General features: G+C 39.8%; 1 protein-coding gene across 2 annotated transcripts in view; it reads right to left on the bottom strand.

The window, feature by feature from the left end:
- Nucleotides 1–26,414, bottom strand: part of CXADR (CXADR Ig-like cell adhesion molecule) — a 57,291-nt gene that overhangs the window by 6,595 nt on the left and 24,282 nt on the right. The window contains exons 3-7 of one of the 2 annotated variants that reach the window (XM_072967874.1): nt 22,797–23,001; nt 16,626–16,781; nt 15,544–15,666; nt 14,872–15,010; nt 13,642–13,825 (exon numbers count right to left, since the gene is read on the bottom strand). In XM_072967874.1, coding sequence (XP_072823975.1) covers nt 13,642–13,825; nt 14,872–15,010; nt 15,544–15,666; nt 16,626–16,781; nt 22,797–23,001 — 807 coding nt within the window. Of the gene's footprint in view, nt 1–9,540; nt 13,826–14,871; nt 15,011–15,543; nt 15,667–16,625; nt 16,782–22,796; nt 23,002–26,414 lie in introns of those variants that run through there. The other variant, XM_006216749.4, reaches the window with a different exon arrangement.

Here is a 26,414-nt window from a genome sequence, read left to right as displayed (position 1 = left end):
GAACTGCTGCAGTTATCACCATCAACAAAGATTACTGAGAATCTATTACGTGTTGGACATTTAGACGTAAACATGCTCAACCTTGGAGAAGTCCGACACCTGCTTAGGGAGAGGAGACAGACAACATGGAGACAGGTGCCCCTCAGCTTCCTCAGAGAAAGCAATTGCAAGGAGGGATGGTTTAGGAACGGTCAGGAGTACATGGTGAGAAAAAGGTAGGACCATAAGCAGTCAAAGAAAAAGGATACCTTGGCCAAGAAAAGAAGTATATTTCATATCATTGAGGATCCCTTTTCTGTGTGCTTATTAGATCCTCTCCCCTGTTCTTCACCCCAAATTTCCTAACTTTCTCCTCTTTCCTCAGTCCTCTTACTCCTAGCTACACCCACCCTTCCCAGGGTATGACCTCACCTCTACGGAGCAAAGTGAGATCATCTAATTCTATCCTGTCCCCGCAGCCACAAACCTATCAGATCTGCCCCAGTCTCCCTCACTCTCCTCCCTCAGTCTCTGGAGATGCTCTCCTTGCCCTCTCCAAGTTAATCCCACCAACGTTCCGTTTTGGCTCCTTCTTGCTTCCGGAACCCTCCTCTACAGCCTCCACGCTCCAGCCTCTCCCGTCCTCACAAACAAGCCAACCTTTGCCCTTCCCTAGTTAGTTTCCTCTCACTTCCTCCTTCTCTTCATGGCCAAGAGTCTTGAGAGATTAATCTACATAGCTTTCAAACTGGGTCTGATGAATCAGGCGTCTCAGGTGCTGGGGGGAATCTGACGACGAGACGAGCAAAACCATGTCTTTCATATAACTTGGACACTGTAGGATTTTGCCTGCATGAGGCATGGTTTTACATGCTAACTGTATTTCTAGGTTTTCCTTCGATCTCATTCATGCTTCAATCCACTGCACTAAGGGTTGGCCCAACCATTCTACCAGAACTGGTCTGTCATCATGCATGACTTCATTCCCAGAATTGTTGCTTTTTCAGTCTTTTGTGCCCCAGGGGGCTGCCTGCAGTTCTCTTCTCATTCTCTGTACTCTTTCCTGAGTGATCTCACCCTCTTCTGTAGATTTTACATATGCCTTTGGCTTAAAAAGGCCAGAACTTCTCTTTTTCCCCTTACCAGTTTCCTCAGATTGCGGTCTGGAGATCATCGCATTCATAAAACGTAGCTTGTGAAATGCTCTGTGTGTAAGAAACAACGAACTAAACAGTGCTTTCACTTACATCCCAGAATTAAATTTGCCCTAACATCCATTGGTTTATTACTTACGCTTTTAAATACCTGTGCTCTTAAAGAAAGGGGAAAACCTGTAGGAATGCAGTGTTACATATAACAGAATTGGAAACAACCTCTAGGTCCAAAAATAAGAAAAAAATGAATTATGGAACATCAACTTAATGAAACATCATAAAGCTATTAAAATGGAGATATATGTTATATATATATACTTCTAACAACAGGTAAGACATGTACAAGTATGATACAACATCAAGTAGGAAAAAAAAGGACTAGAGGACCTTCACTTTAGAAATACATATATACTTAAATATACCAGAAGAGACAGAACAGAAAGGTTTTAGGTAGCAGTATCATTTGAATGAAATATTTTAAAATTTACTATTGTTACAATGCTGTCTTAACAAGGAAACAGGTTCCCCCCCCCCCAAATATTGCACCATCAAGTCAGATGAAATCAAATTTAGAAGATGCAATGAGTTAAATGCATTTTGGCTTATAGAGATGGTCACTACTTTCATTACTGGTAAGTATTTCTGCATGACACATAGAACAATCCCACACATCATCGTGTACTGGTGCCTGTTCTAAACTTTCAGGGATAATCTAAACATGAAGGAAATTTAATTATACATACATATATTGGTGCTGCTTTTGATTGAACAGTGACAGAGAAAGTGGGTACCGCTATTTCCTTTCTTCACGCTGAGTACCACCTCACTGAGACCACTGCCAAACTACTCTATAAACCCCAAAGGCAGGGTAACCACAGATCTTACTGCCAATGTGAGACACTTCCTAGAGCAAAAGATTAACTGCCATTTGTAATTACCGTGAAATAACAGCCATAAGGCAGAACTGTCTTGAGAAAACCAGGATACATTCACCCAATCCTGTAAGATACGAGGTAAATATTACTATTACAACACAACAGCAGCGACGCTGATGACAGCAGCCAGTGCTTACAGAGCACGGGCACGGGCCAGCCTGTGTGCTGCACATGTACCGACTTATCAGTCCCAGAACAATGCCACGAAGTAGGTTCCATTACCCTCATTTTACTGTTAAGAAAAAGGAGGAGAGGTTAAATGGTTCGTCTAAGGTCATCCAGCTAGAACCAGACAAACCGTCTCCCAAACTCATGTTAGAGTATCATCCTGTCTGAAGTACTGATGAAGGGCACCCCACCACACCACACCACACACACTTTTACACTGATTGCATTTAATACCAAAATAAAATATGTTCAAGCAATGGATTCTTGACGGGTGTTTTTCCCTCCTCCCAAAGCAGCAATCCCCTAAAAAATAAAAATCCAAATTTGAGGAACAGAAACTCTTCAAAATACCAGAAAAGACTTCTCAACAGGAATAGCAACAGAAGGGGGTCAAACAGTTTTGCCAAAGTTTCCAAGAATATGCTCTCTCTACTGGCTGGCAGCATCGGACTTCCACAGGGTCAACCCTTTTACACACACACACACACACACACACACACACACACTTTCCCCTCTTTCATTTTCTTCCTATTTAAGTGAAGTGTCTGATTCGGTTGGCCACTCATCTTTATCAACATCACTTACTTCATAGACTCCAGTGTTTCCATGCTCAGCCCTCACACTGTACATGCATATATCCATGTATCTACTCAACATCTCCATTTATGTATACAATAAACTTAACAAACTCAACATGTTCAAAACTGAACTCCTTAGCTTAACTTTCAAACATGCAAGGAAACAGGGCTTCAATCTCCACCTTTACTTCTCTCTGTCATGGTCTATTCTTTTGTCTTTAAAATCTATCCTCATGCTTCTGATGGTCAAATTTTTATCTCCAGCCTTGAGTTTACTGTTTAGGTCTGGGTTCATGATTCACCTACCTACTAACATCCTCCACAGATTCTAATAGAAACAAAACTCAATGTCTGAGGGTTCCACTCAGTTGCTCTAGTCAGAAACCTAACATCCATACATAACTGAATCACTTTGCTGTACACCTGAAAGTTACACAACATTGTAAACCAACTATACTTCAATTTAAAAAAAAAAACCAAAAACCTAACATCCCTTCACACCCCATGGCCAAATTATTAACTTTTGAAAATAAGTATTCAGGATAAACTGAAAAAATACACACATACAATTGCCTGTATATGTGTAGAGCATTTCTAGAAGGATAAATAAGAAATTGATCATACTTCTCACTATATATTTGTATCTTACGAATTTTGTGCCCAATGAATAGATGACCTATTCAAAAAAATTTTAAGTTATGTCTCTTGAAGGGAATTCGGGACAGAAACTGAGAAACATGAGTGAAAGGGTGATTTACATTTCACTTTCTATCATGTGCATTATCTACTTAAAATATTTAAAAAACACTATTTCACAAAAATTATCTTATAAAAATGTGGAATACAGAACTTGAAAAACTGTTTCCCTGGAAAAATAGTTTCATCTTGCCAGCAAGATTCCTAAGAAAAGACAATTCGTAGCATTTCCTCAACTACTTTTTCACTTGACGAGCAGATGTGAAGTTAATAGTGTATTATGGGGGGAGGGTACAGCTCAAGTGGTAGAGCGCATACTTAGCATACACAAGGTCCTGGGTTCAATCCCCAGTACATCCTCCAAAATTAAATAAATAAACCTAATTACCCCCCACCAAAAAAATAGTGTTTTATGGTCACTCCATATTTGAAATAAATATTCTTCTGGGGCTGAGGATTGCAGAGACTGAGACCTATGAAATAACTATGTTGGCATAGTTACTTAGGTGCTGACATTTTTATTATACCACTAACAATTAAGGAAACTCTCTGGGCATGTATTTCACACCAACATTCACTATTTTATTAGGCCTTTGTCATAATTCCCAATCATTGTCACTGTTAATAGATTGAATTGTGTGCCCCAAAATTCCTATGTTGTAATTCTAATCCCCAGGACCTGAGAATGCAACCTTATTTCAAAACAAGGTTGTTGAAGATACAATTAGGTAAAATGAGATGATCAGGGTGGGCCCTAATCCAACAGGACTGGTGTCCTTATAAAAAGGGAAAAGTAGGACACAGAGCCAGACAACAGAGAAGGATGGTGACGTGAAGTGACACAGAGAAAAGTCAGTCATCAACAAGCCAAGCAGAGAGGACTTCCCTCACAACTCTAAGAAACCAACCCCCTCCAAACAGAACTAAAAAACGAATTCAGTAAAGGTGCAGGATACAAGATTAATGTACAGAAATCTGTTGCTTTTCTATACACTAACAATAAACTATCACAAAGAGAATTCACACAAAAAATTTCCATTTACAACTGAATCAAAAAGAATAAAATACCTAGGAATAAATCTGAGGAATGAAAGACCTGTACTCTGAAATACTGTAAGACACTGATGAAGGAAACTGAAAACAATACAAATAGAAGTATATCCTATGTTCATGGATTAGAAGAATATTTTTTAAAATGTCCATACTAACCATAGCAATCTGCTGACTCAATGCAATCCCTATCAAAATACCAGAACATTTTTCATAGAACTAGAAAAATAATCCTAAAATTTACATAGAACCACAAAAGATCCCAATAACCAAAGCAATCTTGAAAAAAAAAAAAAAAGAACAAAGCTGAAGGTATCATACTCCCTGGCTTCAGACTATACCACAAAGCTACAGTAATCAGCATGGTACTGGCACAAAAAGAGACATATTGACCAATGGAGCAGGATAGAGAGCCCAGAAATAAGCCCACACACTTATGGTCAATCTACAACAAAGGAGAAAAGACAGTTTCTTCAGTAAGTGGTGCTGGGAAAACTGGACAGCTACAGGTAAAAGACTAAAATTAGAACATTTTTTCACACCATATACAAAAACAAACTCATAATGGATTAAAAACTTACATACAAGACCAGAAACAACAAAACTCCTAGAAGAAAACATAGAACACTCTTGACATAAATTGTAGTAATATTTTCTTGGATCTATTTCTTAAGGCAAAGGAAACAAATGCAAAAGTAAACAAATGGGACCAAATTAAACTTAAAAGCTTTTGCATAGCAAAGGAAACCACCAACAGAACAAAAAGACATCCTACTGAATGGGAGAAAAAATTTATAAATGATAAGATGGATAAGGGGTTAATATCCAAATATATAAATAAGAGAGCTCTTACAACTCAGTAGCAAAAAGACAAACAACCTGGTTAAAAAATGGGCAGAAGACCTGAATAGACTTTTTTCAAAGGGGACATACAGATAGCTAATAGGCACATGAAAAGATGCTCATAATTAATCATCAGTAATGCAAATCAAAAACTACAATATCATCTCACACCAGTCAGAATGGCTATCATCTAAAAGTCTACAAGTAACAATGTTGGTGAGGATGTAGAGAAAAGGGAACCCTAATGCAAAGCTGATGGGAATGTAAACTGGTGCAGCCACTATGGAAAATGGTAAGGAGTTTCCTCAAAAAACTAAAAACAGAATTACTATATAAGCCAGCAATTCTACTCCTGGGTATACATCCAGAGAAAATAAAAACACTAATTTGAAAAGATACAGGTGCCCCAATGTTCATAGCAGCACTATTTTGAATAGCCAAGATATGGAAGCAACCCAAGTGCCCATCAACAGATGATTGGATTAAGATGTGGGGTGTGTATGTGTATAAATACGAAATATTACTCATCCATTGAAAGAGTGAAATTCTGTCATTGTAGCAATGCGGATGGACCTAAAGAGTATTATGCTTAGTGAAATATGTCAGAAAAAGACAAATACTGTATGATATCACTTATATGTGGAATCAAAAAATAATACAAATGAATATATATGCAAAACAGAAAGAGACTCACAGATAAAGAAAAAAACCCCAAAAACTTGTGGTTACCAGTGGGGAGAGGGAAGAAGTGGCAGGGGAGATAGGAGTAGGGGATTAAGAGGTACAAACTACTATGTATGAAATAAATAAGCTACAAGAATATGTTGTAGAGCACAGGAAATAGAGCTGATACTTTGCAATAACTTCAAATGAGATATAATCTATAAAAAATATTGAATCACTATGTTGTACACTTGAAATATTTAATACTGTAAATCAGCTACCTATACTTCAATTTAAAACAAACAAAAAAATGCAACCAACCCTGCTAACACCTTGATCTCAGGCCTTCAGCCTCCAGAACCGTGCGACAGCAAATTTCTGTTGTTTAAGCCACCCCATTTGTGGTGCTTTCTTATGGCAATCCTAGCAAACTAACACAATGACACACAGAAATTAATTGTAAATGACTACTCTTTTCAGGAGACTAAGCATTTTGAAAGGCTTGGAAACAACTGACAAAATCCCATTTTTTAAATTAAAATCTTCTAAGAAACGGTGTGTTGGTTATCTCGGTAGATCTCTCTAAATTCTGGTATCAAGAAATATTAGTATATTCAAATTACGCAATGATACCTGAGCATGTAAGTTTTTGGGCCTCATGAAAGGTGTATTCAAATATTTATGGAAGTTTGTGAGGCCCAAGAAAATATACTCTACCACTAATGACTTAGCATGGAAACCAGTCATCTGAGCAGGATTTCCTGAACAATTGTTTCCCAAATTTGAACTATCAAAAAACCACCTGAAAGAGAAACAGAGCCACTGACCTCACCCCAAACCTACTCAGTCAGAATCTCTGAGGAGGGTCTTAGACACTTATTTCTCAATGTTTCCTCCCCTCTCCATGTTTGCATGACAACGAGGTTGGTGTTTGTGTTGGCTCCTATTGAGTCCGGTCAGTCTTCATTTGTGCTAGTTAACTTTTTAAGCCATGTGCAGAATTTTCCCTCACCACAGTCACTCACCCTTTCCCTCGTGGTAACTGCCTTTTTGGAAGAAACCAGACCAGCCGTCTCACAGAACACACGACGCAGGCTTGATAAATGCATACGTGCTCCTAGGGCCCGCAGTTTCTTTCCTAAAAATTCATTTGGCATTTAGTGAATAATACACAAGTGAGAGTTAGGAACTGGGGATAAAGGTGAATAAACCAGCTTCAAACTCATCAATGAGGTATATTAAGCATGTTAAACAACTAGAATGAGAAAGGTTTTGTGTCGTGAGACCTGTATGGGCAACGTCGAGGGCCCAGACACACCTCTAATTTAGCTTGAGTGTGGGGCAGCGGTGTGAACAGGAAAAATGCTTTCAAGGAGAGTGTTTGGACTGACACCTGCAGGGCAAATAGGCACTGGGCAGGTCAACAGGAGAGGCTGCTCTCTGGCTGAGGAAAGTGCATGTTCACAAAGCTGTGAAACCACGGCCACTTGACTTTCGAGTACAGCTCTCACAAAGGTACACCTAGAGGTGTGGGGAAAATAAACCACTGGGAGATGTGATGGTCCTGAGAGACCTCTTCCATCAAGTCAAGATGATCTGGTTTTTAGTATGATCATATTTACACTTTAAAGCAAGCAATCCGCTAGGACTGTGGACAGAGAGTGACTCAGGGAAAGACAAGTCAAGGTCACGATGGCTTCTAGCACTTGGTTGGGATGGACGTCAGGTGTTAGGTCGGATCTTCTCCCACCTCTCACTCTCCACAGCTCAGCAGTGAAGCGGGCAGCATACTAAAATTAACAAGTTTATACAACAAACAACAAGCACAGCACAGGGAACTATATCCAATATCCTGTAGTAACTTACGGTGAAAAAAGCATATGAAAACAAACATATGTATGTTCCTATATGACCGAAGTATTGTGCTGTACACCAGAAACTGACACAACATTGTAAATGGACTATACATCAATTAAAAAGAATACTAAAAAAAAAAAGCATACCGATCAACGCCCTGATCTGTGGTTAACTAGACTGCAATTTATTGGTTCTTCATTAACTTGGGAAATTATTTTCTTCCTGTGGTTACCTTAGTATGACTTTTTTTCTATGAACAGTTATCAAATTTAGAAATATCACTTAAGTGACAGAAGTGTTCTAACAAACCTCATTTGATTTATACTTCAGAAATACCAGCAAGAAAAATTAAGCTGAGTTCCTAAAATTGGCTTCCTGCTCTCACTGTTGTCATTATTGCATTTAGAAATTACATTTGTTTGTGCCTTAGACTTAAAGCTCAACCATTTTTATTTAACAACAAATGACTTTATACTCAATTTTGTCTCAGTTTCATCAGTTTTGCCATTTGGTATTTATAATTAACCAGAAATATGATCTGGCCTTTAGAGCTATAAGGTTAAAATAAAATATGATGTAAATTAAAGGCATTAGATTGTACTTAGTGGTGTCACTGAGCATATTTTACTGTAATCATGAATCTTTGAAAATCCCTGTATCACTATCAGCATCCCAGGTACCAGGTAGAAATGCAAAAATTTTCACCATGATATCAATTGTCTCTCTTTAAAACCTTTCCAACATTCCCTGTAATGTGGGTATTTTCATCCCCATTTTGAGCACTGGGAAACTGAAGCTAAGTAAAGCATCTAGTTACAAGTGGTATTCAGATACGTCTTGACTCCAAAGCCTACAAAAGCATTTCTCCTTTTAATCTCTGAACAGAAAACTCTGCATTAGTATAAACCAGTGGTTCTCAACTGGGGGGCGATTTTGGGCCCCACCCCAGTGGCTACTTGGCAGTGCTGGAGATATTTTTGGTTGTCACATCTGGGGATCTGGGGGGGGGGGGGGCGGGGGGACCGCCAATGGCACACGGTAGGTAAAGGCCAGGGATGCCACTAAACATTCTGCGATGCACAGGATGGTCCCCCACAACCAAGAATAACCCACCCCAAAATGTAAAAAAGTGCCAAGCTTGAGAAATTATAGGATAAACAAAATACTTCTCAAAATATCTTGTTACAAAAGCATTACTACCCCATCCTGTTTTTTTTCTGAAATCAATGTTTAGAGTCGAAAATAGCTTTAAACATACGTAGATGTATGTGTATTTAATATGTATATATATGCATGCATAGTTTTTAATGCATCTGAAAAACTCCTGGAGTTTATACTGTAAATTGTAAAATCACAGAACTTTGGAGGTTTCAACCCCAAATATATTATGTTACATACTGACAATAGAGGCACAGGACTGGGGAAATTTACCTATGTGTGTTTGACAGGTTTTCGTTGGTGTGTGATTGTTTTGTTTACTCTGTTTAGTAAAAGATGCAAAGGGGGTGGGGGGCGGAAGGAAACTCAAGACCAGGAAAGCAGGGAGGAACAGCATATTGAAGTTTTATGAAGTAGACTTTTTTTAAAGGCACAATGAAGCCACACCGCCAGGCAGAAAACTGCTTTCTTGATTTTATTTTAAAAGTACACAAGCTCACAAAACTAGAGCAAGTTTTTTTTTTTTTTAACCAAAATTTGTTCTTAACAAATTTCAAACTCCGCACCATTGGATATTTAAGCCAGAAACCTGAAATACAAAAAATCATTTTTTTTTCTGAAACTGACACTATCAATTCTCTACTTGCATATGTGAAGTGTCAAAATACTTCTCAGTAGTGCAAATCCATCACAAAAATTCACAGGAATGAGAATAAGTGAATCAGTGAATTACGGTTCTCTTAACAATTGTGTTGTTAAATAAGCTAGTAGAAAACACAGAGTTCTTCCTTGGAACTCTTGGTGTTCAGGACCAAAATCAAACCCAATAGATGTTCACCACACTTTGAAATTACAAAACAGTGTAATTTGTAAAGCTGAATTTTAACTACTACTAAGAAGTCAAATGCAGCAAATATTTGATACTGCTACCATCCATAAGATACACAGAACCACAATTCACCAATTTATTTATTATTCTTCCCTGCTTCTGTAACATTTATAAGTAGAATTTGTGCTCAGTTATGGACCATTTTAGTGTCAAACAAGTAAAAAAAAAAATCCAGCTGCTGAACATGTTGACTTTATTGCAAGAATATCCAAAGGCATTTGAAATATTAAAACTTGCCCAGAACATTCATACTACTAAACACAGAAATATTATAAAGATATATGTACATATATATATAATATAATGTCACAAGCCACTAAAAAGTTAGAACTGTGCCAACATTTTCTACAAACTACTCCTTACATGACACATCAAAGCATTAACCACAAAAAATATGGACTTTTTCTGTTCACACTGGAATAAGGCATCTGAAAGCCCTAAACACTGTGAAGATGAAGAGATTAAGAAAAAAAACTTTAAATATTCACATAACTTCAATTTACATGCTGCACACACACAAAAAGACAGAGAATAGTTATTTTAAGAAGCCATACATTATAGAATTTGACATCCAACTTCATGCAATGAGTTCTTTATATTTAATCAAAATGTTTCCTTGCCCCTTCACTTGCTCCAAATTTCCAGAACTCAATCTTAAAAATTACCTTTTTGATAAAAATCAGGTATTTATTCATACCAGTAATCTAATTGTGTTTCTTGAATTAATCTTCCCACTAAGACACGCTCAGGTTGTGTTTCCATTATAACAACTCCATGGCAGATAGGCCAAATGCAAAGGAAGTTATCTGCCTGGATTAACTGGTCAACATGATCAATAAGATTTTCTTTTGTTTTAGCCTTCTAACGGGGAAATATTGGTAAGACTGCCAATAAGAAAAAGAATACTGGTAATCTACATTCTCAAAGTACAGAATTACATTCTCTACAGCATCATTTCTTTTCAAGTTATCCTGCATAACTAAGAAAAGATGGGTGTCAAGTCTCCTAGGTATAAAATGGAACGGAACCACTTTGCGTGCCATCCGTGACTCATGTTTGGCTCTAATGGCAATGCTTGAATAATAATTTTTTGTTGAATTGCTTGATGACTGCCAATAATAATTCTAGAACAAATATTTGATCTCTAGTTCAACGGAAACCATCAGCGAGAATTATTTGGGAACTTATCAGTACTATCTGACTTTTGGATTAACTGAAATTTACATTCCAAGTAGCTGGAGGTGTACACCTAAACTGAATTCTGTCCTCTACACCCAACCACACCCAACAGTTCTCTTCAGGTCAGAGTCACTTTTTATGAACCTGTTTCTCAGACTGTAGGTGGCTTGGACCTGAACCAGCAGGAAGCGTTTCTGGAAGAGATTCTAGTTTACTTACAGCCAAATGCTAGACTATGAACTACGAAGTCTAAAGGAAGGAAAAGCCTTACATATGTCTACTTTTTATAGTAACTTCTACTTAGATTGATCATCTTCATTATATGAAAACTGGGAATAAAGAGGACCAAAAACTTATCATTAGTGTTCGTGCTCGGTTATTTATCCTTATAATATCTTATAAATATTGTATTCATATAAAACAGACCAGATATCTGATATTCAAAAATAGTTATTGCTATAAAATCAGAAACACAGTCAAAGAGTGTTGGGATGTTGAAATTTTAAAAACTTTGAGGAACACAATCAGTTAACTTGCAGCCAAAAAGAACAGAAAAGAGGAGGCAAGACTGAGAGGAGGACAGACGGTATCACAGTGATGTGTTGTTAGGAACAGTACCTTCACCTCTAAGCACCTTTCAGGTGATAGCCAGCTCATAGGCACCAGAAATTCATAATAAAAATTAAATTACCCAAAAGGCACAGATGAAAATGAAAACACATGTATAAAAGCAATAGTATGTAATGTTAAAAATCTATTTAAAAAACCCTTCCAAATATGTAAAACTATACACTAATCCATGACACATTCAGCTTAATTTTACCATTAAAAAGTGTACACAATACTCTGCCTAATCATAAATTCATGCCAACATTAATTTATAATGTAGCATTTACCACCACAGCACCCAAAGAGATGAACAGAAACCAGCTCCCTACTAAAATCTAGGGAAAAGGTTTTAGAGCTAGTGAAGTAATTTATTGCCGACCTTATGTACTATAAAGAAACTGTTGGCTCATTCTACTCTATCCACGCTCCCTCAGTCTTAAGGGAAATACAATTAATTCACTTTCATCTACTAAAACAGTATTTAACGTATTTGGCGGTTAGGAGTATTCCTGTTACTCCTTTTCCTTTCATTTCTTCCTTTTTTTTTTAAGTCACTTCCACAAAACTAAGACAAACTTTTCAAAGCTCAACTTGATTTTCTGCAACTACACAAGACATGTTGGCCATACAATAGCAACGGTACATCCTCCCAAGTCTGAAATATGGAATTGACGGAGGACACTTACTAGTTTAAAAGTATATTTCATCATTCTAAGTCTAGGAAGAAAAATATCCTCCAGGAATTGCATTCAAGAGGGTAAATTTAAGATTACATTTCTAGAGCATATAATATACTACACCATCATGAAAACAAAACAAAAAACCACACTGAACAAGGCAGGGGCACTAAAATTTAGAACCAATAATTAGGAAATTAAAGATAATCTATAAATGTCAAATAATAAATGAGTTATACTTTTTTTCTTATTACAAAAATATCACCTACAGTAGAGGGCCAGTGTTTAGCTGGGAACCGCAAAACACGACACATCTTTGACATAGCAGGTCACCATTCTGAAGGCTACCACGGGCTTCAAGGCATTGGAACCCTCATCGACAAAACCTATCCTCACCACTGCACTGCTAGTGTTGCTGCCGTGTGCAGCTGACAGCAAGTTTTCTGAATGAATCTGCCATATGCTCCTTTACTGTGGCATATAAAAGAGCTACTACATTCCTGGTGCCCACAACAATCTATCAACCAAATACTTAAGAAGTCATTTCATACACAAGGTCTATGAATGACTTGGAACTAGTGATTTCTAGAAGTCTGTAGTGTTTTCTATTTATTAGACATACTTCAAACATGTTTAGAGTTTTCAAAGGAAAAACAAGGACAAACATAAATGTCTCAGTATTTCTGCTATGAATCTTTCTTTACCGATTTGGGGAGGGGGGAGCCCACTACTGGGTCATAAATTAATTGAAAAAGGCAACCTAAAAATAACAGTAGAAATTATAAAGTACCACTTTCAGATGATTCAAGTATCAACTTAGTGTGCATGTAAGTTCACCATTTATTTCTTCACCTATGATTTCATATTCAAAGTGCTACATCTGACTTAAGCATTGATATCCAGAAACCTAAAAAATCAAGCTCTTACTTAGTGAACTTGTCCTTAGAACTTTAATGCCTTTACTATTTCAGTATAACCAAACAAAACTTTTTGTAGTGTAGTTCTTACAGTTTCTGTTTGACTTCTTTTTGATATATTTTGAGGCTGGTAGCAAAATTTAAAACAGAACAGGTGTTCACACTTGGAGAAGGAGACACGCGGGGAGCACAGGCGGACATGGAGGCTCTACACTATGGACCCGTCCTTGCTCTGTGCCGGGATCATCACGGGCACCGCCCCCATCCTGCTGAGATTAGGGGCAGCTACCTTAGCGGGCGCGAGAGTCGGACTCTGAGGAGCGCGTTCAAAGTCTTCGCTCGGTACTTGGTTATACTGAGTCTTGGAGTACCCCTCCATGTTGGAAGGAGACATGGATCCCAGGGATGAGTGGTTGCTGCCCATGTAGCTTCTGGCCGTGGATGTGCGGCTCTTTGGAGGCGGCACATCTTCCCTGGAGAGCAGAGATCCCAGGACACGTTCAAAGAACAAGTTTCTAAAAACCTACAATTACGTAAGCTAGGAGTCGTGGGGAGGGCTGAGGGAAGATCCTCTATTTAAGCATTAAGTATATAAAGTGTGTCTGACACACAAAAAGCAAGCACAAGAGAGTGCAATGCAGCGAGCAGTGTACACGTCCAGAATTTATCATGTACAGTGTGTATCTTCACACATCACGAGATGTGGTTTGTACAAAAAGTGCAAGATTCCATAATGTTGTCTTACAAAGAACAAGCCTCAAATATTTCCATATTCTAGTATCACTGATCAAGATAATCTGGTTACAGTCATGTAACACTTTATAGTCGATAAAGCACTAACATCTACAGATATTTTTACCAAAGAAGAGAACAAGATAAAATATCCTTTTTATTTTGAAAGTTACTCATCTAAGACTTGAGCTAAAAACTTAGTAGATTTAAGTTTGCAAAAACTGGGAATTAGGTCTAAGAATTTTCACATCAAGCACTGACAAAGGATATGTATCTGAGTTACCTCTGATGCCCAGACCCACCAAATGTCAATTTCCAGTATTATTTTGGTCATATATTATGTTTACAAGTTCTATAATCCAATGTGTACTTCCAGTTAAGATCTACTGGTTTGGGATGTTTGAAAAATAAAATCATATTACCAACAGTTTTTATTAACTACCTACTTCACTTGATACCATCAGGTCTTTTTTTTAAAAAAAAAACAAAATCTTCATTTTTTTTGAACACTACATGCCTGTACTTTATTGGAAGAAGGCAGACAGTCTTGAGATAAGCATTCTGCAGTGGATCTTAAAGTAGGGCCCAAAATTGGTGGTGGAGGGAAAGGGCGCGCACACACACAAGGGAGGTGGGCTGGATCTGCACACTTCAAAATGAAAGTAAAAGCTTTCAAATGTGTTTCATTTAATTCTCAGAGGCAAATGTTTCAGATGGTTAGGGGAACTAAGGCTTCAGAGACAATAAACTCAGTACGTATCAGTCAACTCCTGTGTCACTTAATTACCTGATATCATGATGAACTTCCTTTTCATATTTTTTTTCTCTGCGCTTTTTATGACAGCAAAAGACGATAAGACCAATGAGCACGAGGGCAAGCAAAATTCCTATAACAGCTCCCGCAATTGTCCCAGCTCTGTTTGAAGCTAGAAGAAGATGTTAGTAAGAAAGTAATTAACAGTAAAAACAAAAAACAAAACAAACCCTTCCATCTAGTCATACTGAAGGTAATGACACACAGTGACAGACTGATTTCATTGTATATACTAACTTTAATAGACACATTAATTAGCTTTTTCTGGTGGGGGGAAAATCCAGTAAAAACTTTCTTCTAAACTATGCAATCTACTTCAAGGATAAGAACAGCAGGACCACTCCACACGACTTTAAGCTGGCATACAAGAATGTTCCACACAGTCTGTTCTTCGGTCGGCTGATACGGCACAAGAGCTGATCTGGAAACTCTTACCTTCTTAATGTCATTACAATAATAAAGAAGGTTTCATTAACAAAATGTAGTACCTTTTTCCTTTCCATGACTTAGGAAAGCTAACCAAGCCACAGAGGGCTTTGCTCAGTCAGCATTCCCTGGCCCTTAATGCGTACTTGCCGACTGAACCACAGGAGGCTGCATAAAGGTAATGGGACCACCATCACAGCAACAGAAGAAGACACTTACGAGGAACAACGTCCAGGCGTAGCAGACACTGGTCAGAGCCCACTCTGTTTTTGACTGTACAGCTGTATGTCCCAGAGTACTCGGTAGTGGCGTTTTTTACAGATATAGCAGGAGAATTCATTTCTGTAGGAAGAGGCGGGGAGGAACCAAAATCCATTTTTATACTATCACATTGCTGAGTTTTCAGTAAAGGCAAACCCGCCTCGGTTTGACAACACAGGTGAAAAAGCAAGGAAGGCAGAGTGAAGCTAGATGCAGAACAAACTATCAGTGAGATACATGCATGTCTCTGGAATGCAGACAATTGTGCCTCCAGTTCATTCACAGCAAAGCAAAAAAGTAATCACGGTCCCCTCAGTCAGGTGCACTGAGTCTCTGCTGAAGCAGAGTCACACTGATTATAAAAAATATTCCACGCCACCAAGGCTCTTAGGCACAGCAGCAAGATATGCAAACCTGTTTCATCCCTCCAGATGGAGGAAACATAGAAAGTTAGAAGGGGTCATATAGTTTGGCCTCTCAGTTTGAAAAAAAGAACGAGATGCAGAGAGAAATCCTGGTTAAGACCATGGCGGGGAGGGTGGAGTATGGTATCAGTTTGAATAACAGGTCAATTATAACAAACAGAAGAATGATCAGATTTAGCCAATTTGAATCTTTCTGGTTAACGTCACATAGGATTTTTTTGTTTGGTTTTACAGACACACCGTGGATAAATAACCGTATCTTCAACATGAATCCAGACAAAACACTTAAGATCCAACTCTTGTCATAACGTAGCCACTAATTCATGATAATGAATAGTTTCCATCTATACTACCATCAATTAAATATACATATACCAAAGAAACCAATTATAAATCCTAAACAGTGATCATTATACAAATACCTCTTCATTTATACTACATGACATTAAGCTGTCATTACAAAATGCTGAATAAGTCCCATGGAATCCTGATTGTTCATATTACACGAAAAAGGGGAAGGTATCTGGAAATTTAAAAAATATACACATGCACAAACCCTACTAGATATAAGTCCAAATCAATGGCAAACAGTTCAAATTGTACAATCAGCAGTACCTGCTAACCAGGAGGTGGGCAGTTTCTGTGAGTTGGACAACTTTTGCCATTCGTATCGTAATGGAAGTGAACCTTCTTTTGGTTCACATTTTAGTTTAAAGTCATTTCCAATTTCTTCTGATCCGTCAACGTAACATCTTGTACCTGAAGGCTTAACTGAGAAAAAAGAAGTAAGTTATAACTTCATATAAGAGGATGGAATGTATGTTTATAACGATAAACACGCAGCATGCCGCACAGCCACGGACTCGACATCAGGTGGTCCTGGGTTCAGAGCGGACAAGACTGAGAGACTACGTACAACAGGATGTCAACACCTGGTGGCTCAGCTTTACCCAGCACACAACAGGCAAGAAAGAGCTCAGGCAAGCAGCCACTGCAGGAGGCCAGGCAGCATCTCGGGCGCAGCTCCGTGCCCCTCCATTCCATGGGGCACTTCTGAAAAAGCAAGGGTGACGTAGGCTGGGCTGCTTTAGGCTCAAGGAAGCGGCCCCTCCGTTCCTAACCTATTCTTCTACTCCGAGCTTGTCACGCAGCGCGGCCCTCAGGGAGTACGTGCGGTCACATCTCTCTGCGCGCTGTTAACCAATCAGGGGGGTTATAATAAATAATGCTGGTAAGAGGTACAATTTCCTAGTGCAGGACCAATTAACATTCTATGTTTACACCATCAATCCAAAACCATCGAGAGCAGTGTTACAGAAAGGAAGGTTTGAGGTCATATTCCAGGTCTCTGCGCAGCTGTTTAGAGCAGCTGCTAACCTAGTGTTGGTGTGGGGAGCAGGTTAACACCCTGGTGCTTCATACTCTTCGGCTGAACTGTGTCAAGGCATGCTATACCTACGATAAAACGAACACATTTTAATCACGTGGGCTGATCACTTTCAACATACGCCCGTTAAGCACCACTCCAATCCTCTCCCAAGCAAGTTCCCTCATGCTGGTTGCAGTTGGTCTCACTCCACAGTCCTGGCCCCAGGCAGCCACTGATCAGAATTCTCTTGCTATAGATTAGTTCTGCTTCTTCGTGAGTCATACAAGTGGAATAACACAGTATGCACTTTCGTCTTGTTCATTTATTCATTGTAAGGCTTCTGAGATTGATCCAACTGATCTATGTTGTTCTAGATGTTAACAGTTCATTCTTTTTTATTGCTGAGTTGCGTCCCACTGACTGACTGTAGTATAAATTTGTTTGCTCATTAATATACCGGTAAATGCTATTTCCGTCTGGGGGGCTAGACTGATGAAGAGCAGGTGTGTAGTCTGGCACTGTGAGGAGCTGGGGAGTGTCACTGGATAAGGGCGAGCGGGATGCTGAAGGATTCTGAGAGTCTTCAAGAAGCGGAGATCAGTTCTGAATCTGATACCTTTTCTGAGGCAGGATTAGAAGAAGCAGGGATTAAACTGGAAATGAAAGCCATCTAGAAACTGAGGCTCTAGTAAAGGATGAGTGGTGCAAAGTGGGTCTGGGGGCCACAGAGGGGAGACAGCAGTAGCCGACCCCTCACTAACGCTCCATGACCTTGGGGGAGACACGTTCCCTACACGCCCTGCAACTGGCGCTACCTGCATCGCTCCCCCCGGCCTGGTAAACGGCAGGGCTTTTGCTTTTTCAGTCTGACGTGACTTTCATTCTTTCAAGTCCTGGATGAGCTTATATTCTTTCACTACTATGAAGAAACGTGAATGAGTTTTACAGTTTTGCACTATTACAAACATCACTGCTTGAACACTCATGTAAATACTGGTGCATGTTTTCCTTTCTTGGTAACTGTGGGGTCATATAAGGTAAGTGGATGATTAGCTCTGTAAGAAAGTGTCAAAGTGGCCAAGTGTTGGCCACACCCAGTGGGGCACCTTTAACTGAGGCTGTTGAGGCTGTCAGTCATGACCTCACATCACACATTTCTTGATAATTCTTAAATGTGATCGGATGTTTCTGTTACTACTTGTATTATTCAATGAGGATCAACACATGCATTTAACTGCGTTGTTGACTTTCCTAAGCAAATCTGTTTCTTTTTCAGATTGATCAGTTGCCCTGCAGACTACGCCTACTGGATTTTTAAATCAGTTTGGCAAATTATTTCACCCTCTGAGTCTTCAACAAAATGAGCCTCGTTCTCCATTTCTTCAAATTACCAATAAGTCCTTCAGTACATAAACTAGCAGTACATGAGACACTGAAGCAATGCTCTGTACATCAAACAACTACCGGTAATACAGCATTCTAACCCTAACCTTCCACTTTTCTATTCTAAGTGTGTCCCTTTCCCATATACCAAACATACCCAACAATGCACAGTTACTTAAAGTGGCTGCTCAAGAAATTCAGGGCCCCAGTGAATCTGAGATCTCAGCATACTCCATCCTCAACAGAACAAGATCTTCCTGACACCGGTTTCTGAATGTTGCTTTTAGAATGGCCCACTTGCTTCCCAGTGGGAGGAGAGTGTGCAAATTTTTTACATACCAACCCCAAAAATTATCACAAGGGGAAGATTAACTCAATGCATGGAACTTTGCTGGATTAATAGAAAGAGTAAAACCACAAAGAGAACACAGATAAAATTGTATCCTCTTTGGTCTGGGGTTCCAGGATACCTGGCCATTGTCCTCAGAACATTTGCCACCACGATCATTAGCAAAGCCAGCAGTCCTTCTCAGGTAAGGGTACATGACTGTCAACTTCTACTTGGTCAATGTCCCACCAGTCAGCAATGCTGTGCTCCATGCATGTATTGCACATAATCATCCTTGCATGCTAGTGGCCTACCTCAGTCTACAGGAAACACACTCTAAATCCCTACATGGGACAGATCATTCTTTTATCATCATGTCATCCACCCAGGAATGCTATTTTTCCTTGGTTCAAAACATGCTGACTCCTGGTGAAATCCATGCATAGATGCTAAAGAAATCAATGGGCAAAAGTCTGATATTTGTATACTCTCAAAGTGGCTCCCCCAAGGCATTTTTTAATTCCAGAAGGAAAAGTAGTAATTTTTAAAGTGGAGAAACCCATCAGATAAAACTTAAACCAAGTGATCATGATTAATGACACAGGACATCATGTGTCCCTTGACACAACTGGAGGAGACTAAGGAGACGTAAATGCAGTGTGGATCTTAGACTTGATCCCAACACAAAAGGACATGAACAGAAAGCTATGAAATTCAAATAAGGTCTGTAGTTTAGTTAATAGTACTGTCCTAACATTAATTTCTTGGTTTTGGTAATTGTAATAAAAATTTCCAAGACGTTAACATTAGGAGAAATCAGATGATGGATATAATATCATGAACTCTCTAGTATTTTTGAAACTTTTCTATAAAACTATTAAAAAGTTGGGGGGAAGTCCTCCTCTGCGCCAATGGCTTGCAAGTCCTACTGTTGACTGAGTCACCACACATGCTGTTGCCACTGTGTTCTGGCAGTGTGGGTGTAGTCTGAGGGCACCATACACATCTGGGAAACTTAAATGCACGAGCTCTCCTCTTCAAAACAACCCTGTCTATGTAGATCAAAAGGTCTCAATAATAGGCCTTTTTGGAGTAATGAGGGAAGGTGCTAGTTATGCCGCCATCACATTAACCCTTCATCAACTCCTTTCGTCATCTTCACCCCCTTTCAGCTTCTTATTGACCAGCACCCATGTGCTCGTCCGGTGTATCTTTAAGAGCACAACGGGCCAAGCAACGGAGCACGTTACAGCAACCTGCCACCCCTCACACCCAGGCAGCGACACAGTCATCCTGGTTCATGCCTGCATAGCGCCCATGGCTCAGTGAACCCCATGGTGGCATCTTCGGGTTTCCCACAAATGAATCAAAGTAGGACGCAGAGCGTCTAGCTGCGCAGCGAGCAGGCGCTCCACCGGACCACCACTCAGCCTGGCCCCTAGAAGGCACTGTACTTAATCTTTCCTCCAGATTGTCTAAGGATTCTCAGAAAAATCAGATGAAGCTTCTGTCCAGCTCTCACTGCCAACTGAAAATTCTGGTGTTTTCTCCCGCAGCAATGGTCATGACGCAGCTAAAAACATGGGAGAGAGAACTACAAGAAACTCTCCTCTGGCTCTGAGACAGCCTTGCCAGGTCAGAGGATTAGTCATCCCCACTTCCCCTTTTCTCCCCTTTACCCCTCATTTAATCCCTCTTCCTCCCTGGTCTGAACTCGGGGCTTGCTTGGACATGGTGATACCCTAGAGAGCTAACAAAACAAGTTGCTGGGTCAAGGCTTCCCACTGATCCAGGCTGGCGGATGAGATGTTGGGGGCGTGAGGTTTCATATAAAGGGCCCTGACTCCTGGCCGACAGTCACGGCTGCTGCCTCCAGTGTGCCTGGCCACAGGACATGCCCCACTACAGTCCACCTCCATTCCCTTCTTTCTGGGATATGTGCTGCCTTGTGCTGTAATCACCCCTTCAGTTGTCACCTGCAAATTCAATGCAGAACCTGGTCTTCCGGGATCACACTCAATCACACACACACACACACACACTGAGTGCCCGTCCACACCTCTTCTGGGAACACATGCCAACCGCATTCCTCCCAGTGTACCTGTCCCCATCAAAGAGGGATTTCACGATAAATAATTCCGACAAACATGTATAATCTGCTTAGTACGGCATGAACCAGTTAAAGTCCCATGTGTATCCTGACTCAGTGCTTCCTGGAGAGCCGTGTTTAAACATACAGTCAGGGTTATAATCCCAGGTCTGCCTGAGCCTTGGGTAAAAGTCCGGACAAGTTATTAAATTTTATGTGCTTTCACATTTATAAAAAAGGAGGTGACCTGATGTTTACTGACCGTACACACGAAAGGCTAGAATTTCCAATGCTACCATGTTTCTCTTCCTGGCTCCTTGTTCAGGTTCGCTTGCTTTCAAACCACAGGAAATGTTCTGAATGAGTTCCATTTAACACAGAGTGCCTTTTCCCAGGAACCTCTTGTGTGTCCACTCAATGGCATTGCCAGGACACTGCCTTACCCACCAAGACACCCTGAAGTTGACACTGGGGTGCACAACAAAACTGCATTCCTGTTCCTAGTCTCTACCTGCTCTGATACTCATTCTTCAGAAGAGAATGATACTCATAATGGGCCTGGAACCCAACACACCTGACTCTCATCAGTTCTCTGAAACAAATGCAACGAGGTAGACGTTAATGCAGGGGAGATTCCACCAGATGAGTGTGGCAGGCAACTCCAGCAAGCAGCATTTCCCACATAAAGTGGGTCCCTAAAGGTCCCCCCAAACATGACACCTTAGGTGACAGGGGAAATTGACTGTCACAGAACAGAGCTAGACAGTTGTGATTTTCTACATGGCAGCCATTGTACTTTTGTGTAAAGCCCACCACAAAAGATTTTAAAAGTATATTTATGAACAACACACCTTTCAGAGTTTTTCAGTTTGCAGGCATTAGAGTGCTTGTGCATGACCACATCTAGAAAAGGATGATCCACTTTGCAATCTTGGACTGTTTACAGAGCAGCTGATATTTACCACCTTAACATCCTGGAGAGCTACATCCTACTGACCATCTGTCTCATCTCCTCACTTTAAGGATGAAAAACAGTGATGCTCAGGGAGGTTAAATGACCATCTGAGGTTTAATGGCCTCATCCCAACTCAATATTCATTCTACCACATTCCATTTCCTTTGTTCTGAATTCTCCAATTATTCATCATAAAAAAAATCACATTTATTCTTTGGGAAATGCAGTTTGAAAAACTTTAAAGCTCACAGAACAAACAATTTTGAACTGAATGAGACTACATAAAGATTTAAAGATAATTAACTCTTTTTATGTTTCAAAAACGTAGGCTGAGGCCCAGGAAATGAAGAGGTTCTATTTACTTCTCAGGGCAAATCGGAGGATGACACACAAAAAAACCTGGATCTTCTAACTCCTGGCTTAGGGTTCTTATCCTGAATCACAGAATTTCTTCGTTTTCTTTCAAATTCTTCCATGAATTTCACAAAGAAGTTGGTCACATTTTTTTCTATCCAAAAAAAGCAAGTTTTATGCTACTTGAGGACTTCAGAATTACTTCAGATATTTAAAATTATTACTCTGAAAAACTAAGCTTTGTCTCACATAAATGATGCTGTGACCACTCGCTCTGTTAATAAGTAACATTAACATAAATAACTTACCAAGAACTGTAAGCTGAATCTTCTTATTTCCAACACCAGGAGCTTTTTTCACTTTGCACTGATATGTGCCAATATCTGACAACTGTAAGTTTGTTACGTTTATTGATGCATCACCAGATTTGAGATCACTACTTGTAAAATGCACTCGTCCCTTCAGATCTTGATAGTAGTCATCATAAATTTTGTCTCCAGAATATAAAATAATCTAAAAGAAAATCAAAATAAGACAGGGAGGAAAACACACAAGCAAGCAAGCAAACCTTGTCTCATTAGGAGCTCTGGGTACACCATGGTACTGTGGGATCAGAAAAAAGAATAAGGACACACTGACACGAGGAAATCTATAGTTATGCACATCACAGATCAAGAAAACAGGAAGAGACCAATATGATACTTAAGTATGGTCGCACACTGTCATTTTAAATGGGGAAACCAAGCCCCACAATGATTTAGCAATACAGCCCTACATCAGAGTGCTTGGGTGAAACTGGACAAGAACACAGATTTGTGATAACACTATTTTTCAGCTGCCCCAAGAGGATGCAGTTAGCCAATCAAGTGTATAAAATCAAGTACATACCAACACTACTACTCCCCAAAAAGGGCTCATGATAATTTACCTGTGGAATTTAACAACAAAACATTCTTTGGTCTTCATATACTAAGTTGGGGGCACCTGAAGGTTCTACACTCTAATAGATAAGATCATAAAATAAACCTCTTAAGATGTGTGTGTCCAGCCAGGTTAACAGGACCTTTCAATTAACCTTCTGTGACTAACAGCAAAGGCCCTGCCTAATTCCACTGAATTTTCTGAACCACTGTTACAGGATTTGATGGAAATAACTAAAGGTTAGATTTAGAGGGAAAATAAATTCTGTTAAACTAGACCTGGAAAAGAACTATAATTGTTACCTCTGACTACCACTAAAACTAATTTAACAAACTTTATAATCTTTAATTCGCTAATGAAATCTTTCATTGTGGCCATGCGAGACCAAAAGGCCAAAGAGCAGTGGTGTGGCCAAACTCAAATAATAATCAGAAAACAAGACTGCCAATAATTTTTTATCTGAGATGTTTACTATCAACAGTGAAGCCGGAACTGGTGCCATCTACAGAAATTTCTCCAGGGCATGGACCTGGGTTCTTCTATTACCACCTCCCCTACCAGCTGACCCCACTCCTAATTCACTAGAGTCTTTATTTATATATTAAGTGTCTGCATCGAGGAAGACACAATACCAGTTTGCTAAGTAAAAAAAGCAGCAGCTGAAGGGGCCACAGAGAACTTCCTCTGTAAACACAAGCCATCACCGCCTTTGCTCCACCTTCCCCCACACTCGCCAGTCAACAGCAACACGGGGAACTCCTCCAATGAGACTGTCTCTTCCTCTGTATTAAGTACCGGCTCTCTTGTTGTGAAAAGCCACAAAGTTCAATCCATTGTACTTTCAGTCCCTCATTTTGCTATACACACACTTTTACTAGTCTTTCAAGGAGGGCCTGACAAATAAACTGTCCCCACTGTTAGTCATTTTTGTAAACTATCTTAGTATTTTCCCATGAAAACAATCTTATAAACGGTAGTTAAGAAATGGGGAAGTAACATTTACCAGGGAATTTTGATTTCTCTTCAAAACCCTGCCAGGATGGTGGCATTATCCACGTTGAACCTTTAACTTGATCACAACAGGGAATAAGAATGGAAAATTTCTCCAGCCCAGTCCCCTACCACACTGCCCACCAGCTTGAAAACACTAAAATAAGGGTTTAGCTGGCATTATAATTGCAGTCAGAATTCTATGTAAGCATCCTCTACTGCATCAATCTCTCCCCCAGCCTTTCTGTCTTTTATTTTGGTCTCATTTTTGCTGTGTTTTAGGTTAGAGGCTAGGTTTCCCACTCAGCACAGAAGTCCCACGGGCAGCGAGGCTGGGCCTCCCACTCAGCACGGAAGTCCTTGGGTTCTCCTTCCATGAAGAACACACAAGGCTACAGGACACACTGCACCTTTTGGTCTCTAGACACCCCTTGTCACAGGGCTTCACCCATAAGTCTTAAGCCAGAAGAATTTAAGACCCATGCTCTCGGAGAGTGGCCAAGATGGTGAAGCAGAAGGATGCTCTTAGCTCACCCTCTCCCATGAATACACCGAGACAGACATCCACCCACCCATTCACTCAGAACACCTCCTGAACTTTGACAGAACACTGCCTTCTTCAAAAGACAAAATTCGTCACAAGCCTGATGTTCCTCAGTTTACAATGGGGGTACATCCAGATAAACCCATAGTATCAGTGATGACAAAGCAAGAGCCCAGTAGTGATTCAGTTCTTACTATGGTCCACGAAGTGCTCTAAAATTCTATCATCAATGGAAACTTCCCCCCCCAAAAAAAAAAAAAATCAACAAAAAAAAATTGGAAACTTCCCAAGTTATCATATGGAACTACCCATCCAGTCATGGATTAATCCCCACAATCAATGACCCATTAGTGCCAATTTCATTCAACAGACATCCCGAGTGCCTGTTATATAAAAAGGTTCTCTGTTACATGCTGTTATGAAAGCTGAAAGAAAAAATGAGTAAGACCCATGCTCTCCATTCATACACCTTAATCAAGGACCCAGTCCTGGACTCTGAAGAGGGATGGGCACTGCACCAGCACGGGAGTCGGGGGTGCGCAGGACCTCAGGTAGAAGCCTGTGTTCAGGGTGCTGGCACTGCCATGGAGGGGGGCGGGGGAAGCAGACAGTGAAGAGCAAGACAGGAGAGACAAGGGTATCAGGCTGAGTATGAGTTAGGCTGGCACCAGAATTAGAGCAATTATCCTTGAAGGAGGTGACCCTAATCATTTACAACTTGGGAGAGCTCCTTCATTTTTCTGTCACAAATATATCATGGACAGATTGCCTGTATTTTCCAAAAATAGTTAATTACATAACTGCACTGATTCAGCCATTAAATGGCTGGATAACCACTTCTTTAATATAGATCGTAAGTAAAAAAAAAAAAAAATATATATATATATATATATATATATATAAAACAATATTCTTCTAAATATTTGAACTTGTTTTTTCTCCCTGGTCTAATTTATTAACATTGATTTTTTGTTTTTAAATTCAATGTCAGATGAAGCTACTACAAAGCATTCTCAATTAAGTGAAATATTCTGGCACCATTAAAAGGCGAAGTGTGATATATGTATTTGCAGATGAGGTTGAAACCAAGTCCCATAGAATTAACAGAAACTGGTGACTAACAGAAATTCTTGTGCTAGTCCTACAAAACAGCATGTAAGAGAACAGCTAGTTAAAAACCCCTCCACTTGTCCCCTGCCTTAATTTTTGACCCCTTAACCACCTTTATAGATAATGCCTCTGACATTCTGGTCACTATAGCAATGGGAGAGCTAAGTTGTTTCCAGGAACTTGGAGTTGGCTCCTGTGGGACCAACGACCCTAAAACTGGGCATGGGCGGGTGTCCAGTGAACAGTCTGACGTCAGAGGGGTGAAAACCCCAGCCTCAGATCACGTGCCTCATGAAAAAAACACATAACTCAGATTCACCTGTACAAAACATAGATTACCTCACCTTTTCCCTAACTCCAA

Source organism: Vicugna pacos, chromosome 1, assembly GCF_048564905.1.
Source record: "Vicugna pacos chromosome 1, VicPac4, whole genome shotgun sequence".
Classification (NCBI taxonomy): Eukaryota; Metazoa; Chordata; class Mammalia; order Artiodactyla; family Camelidae; genus Vicugna; species Vicugna pacos.
This window is presented reverse-complemented; position numbering and strand designations above follow the sequence as displayed.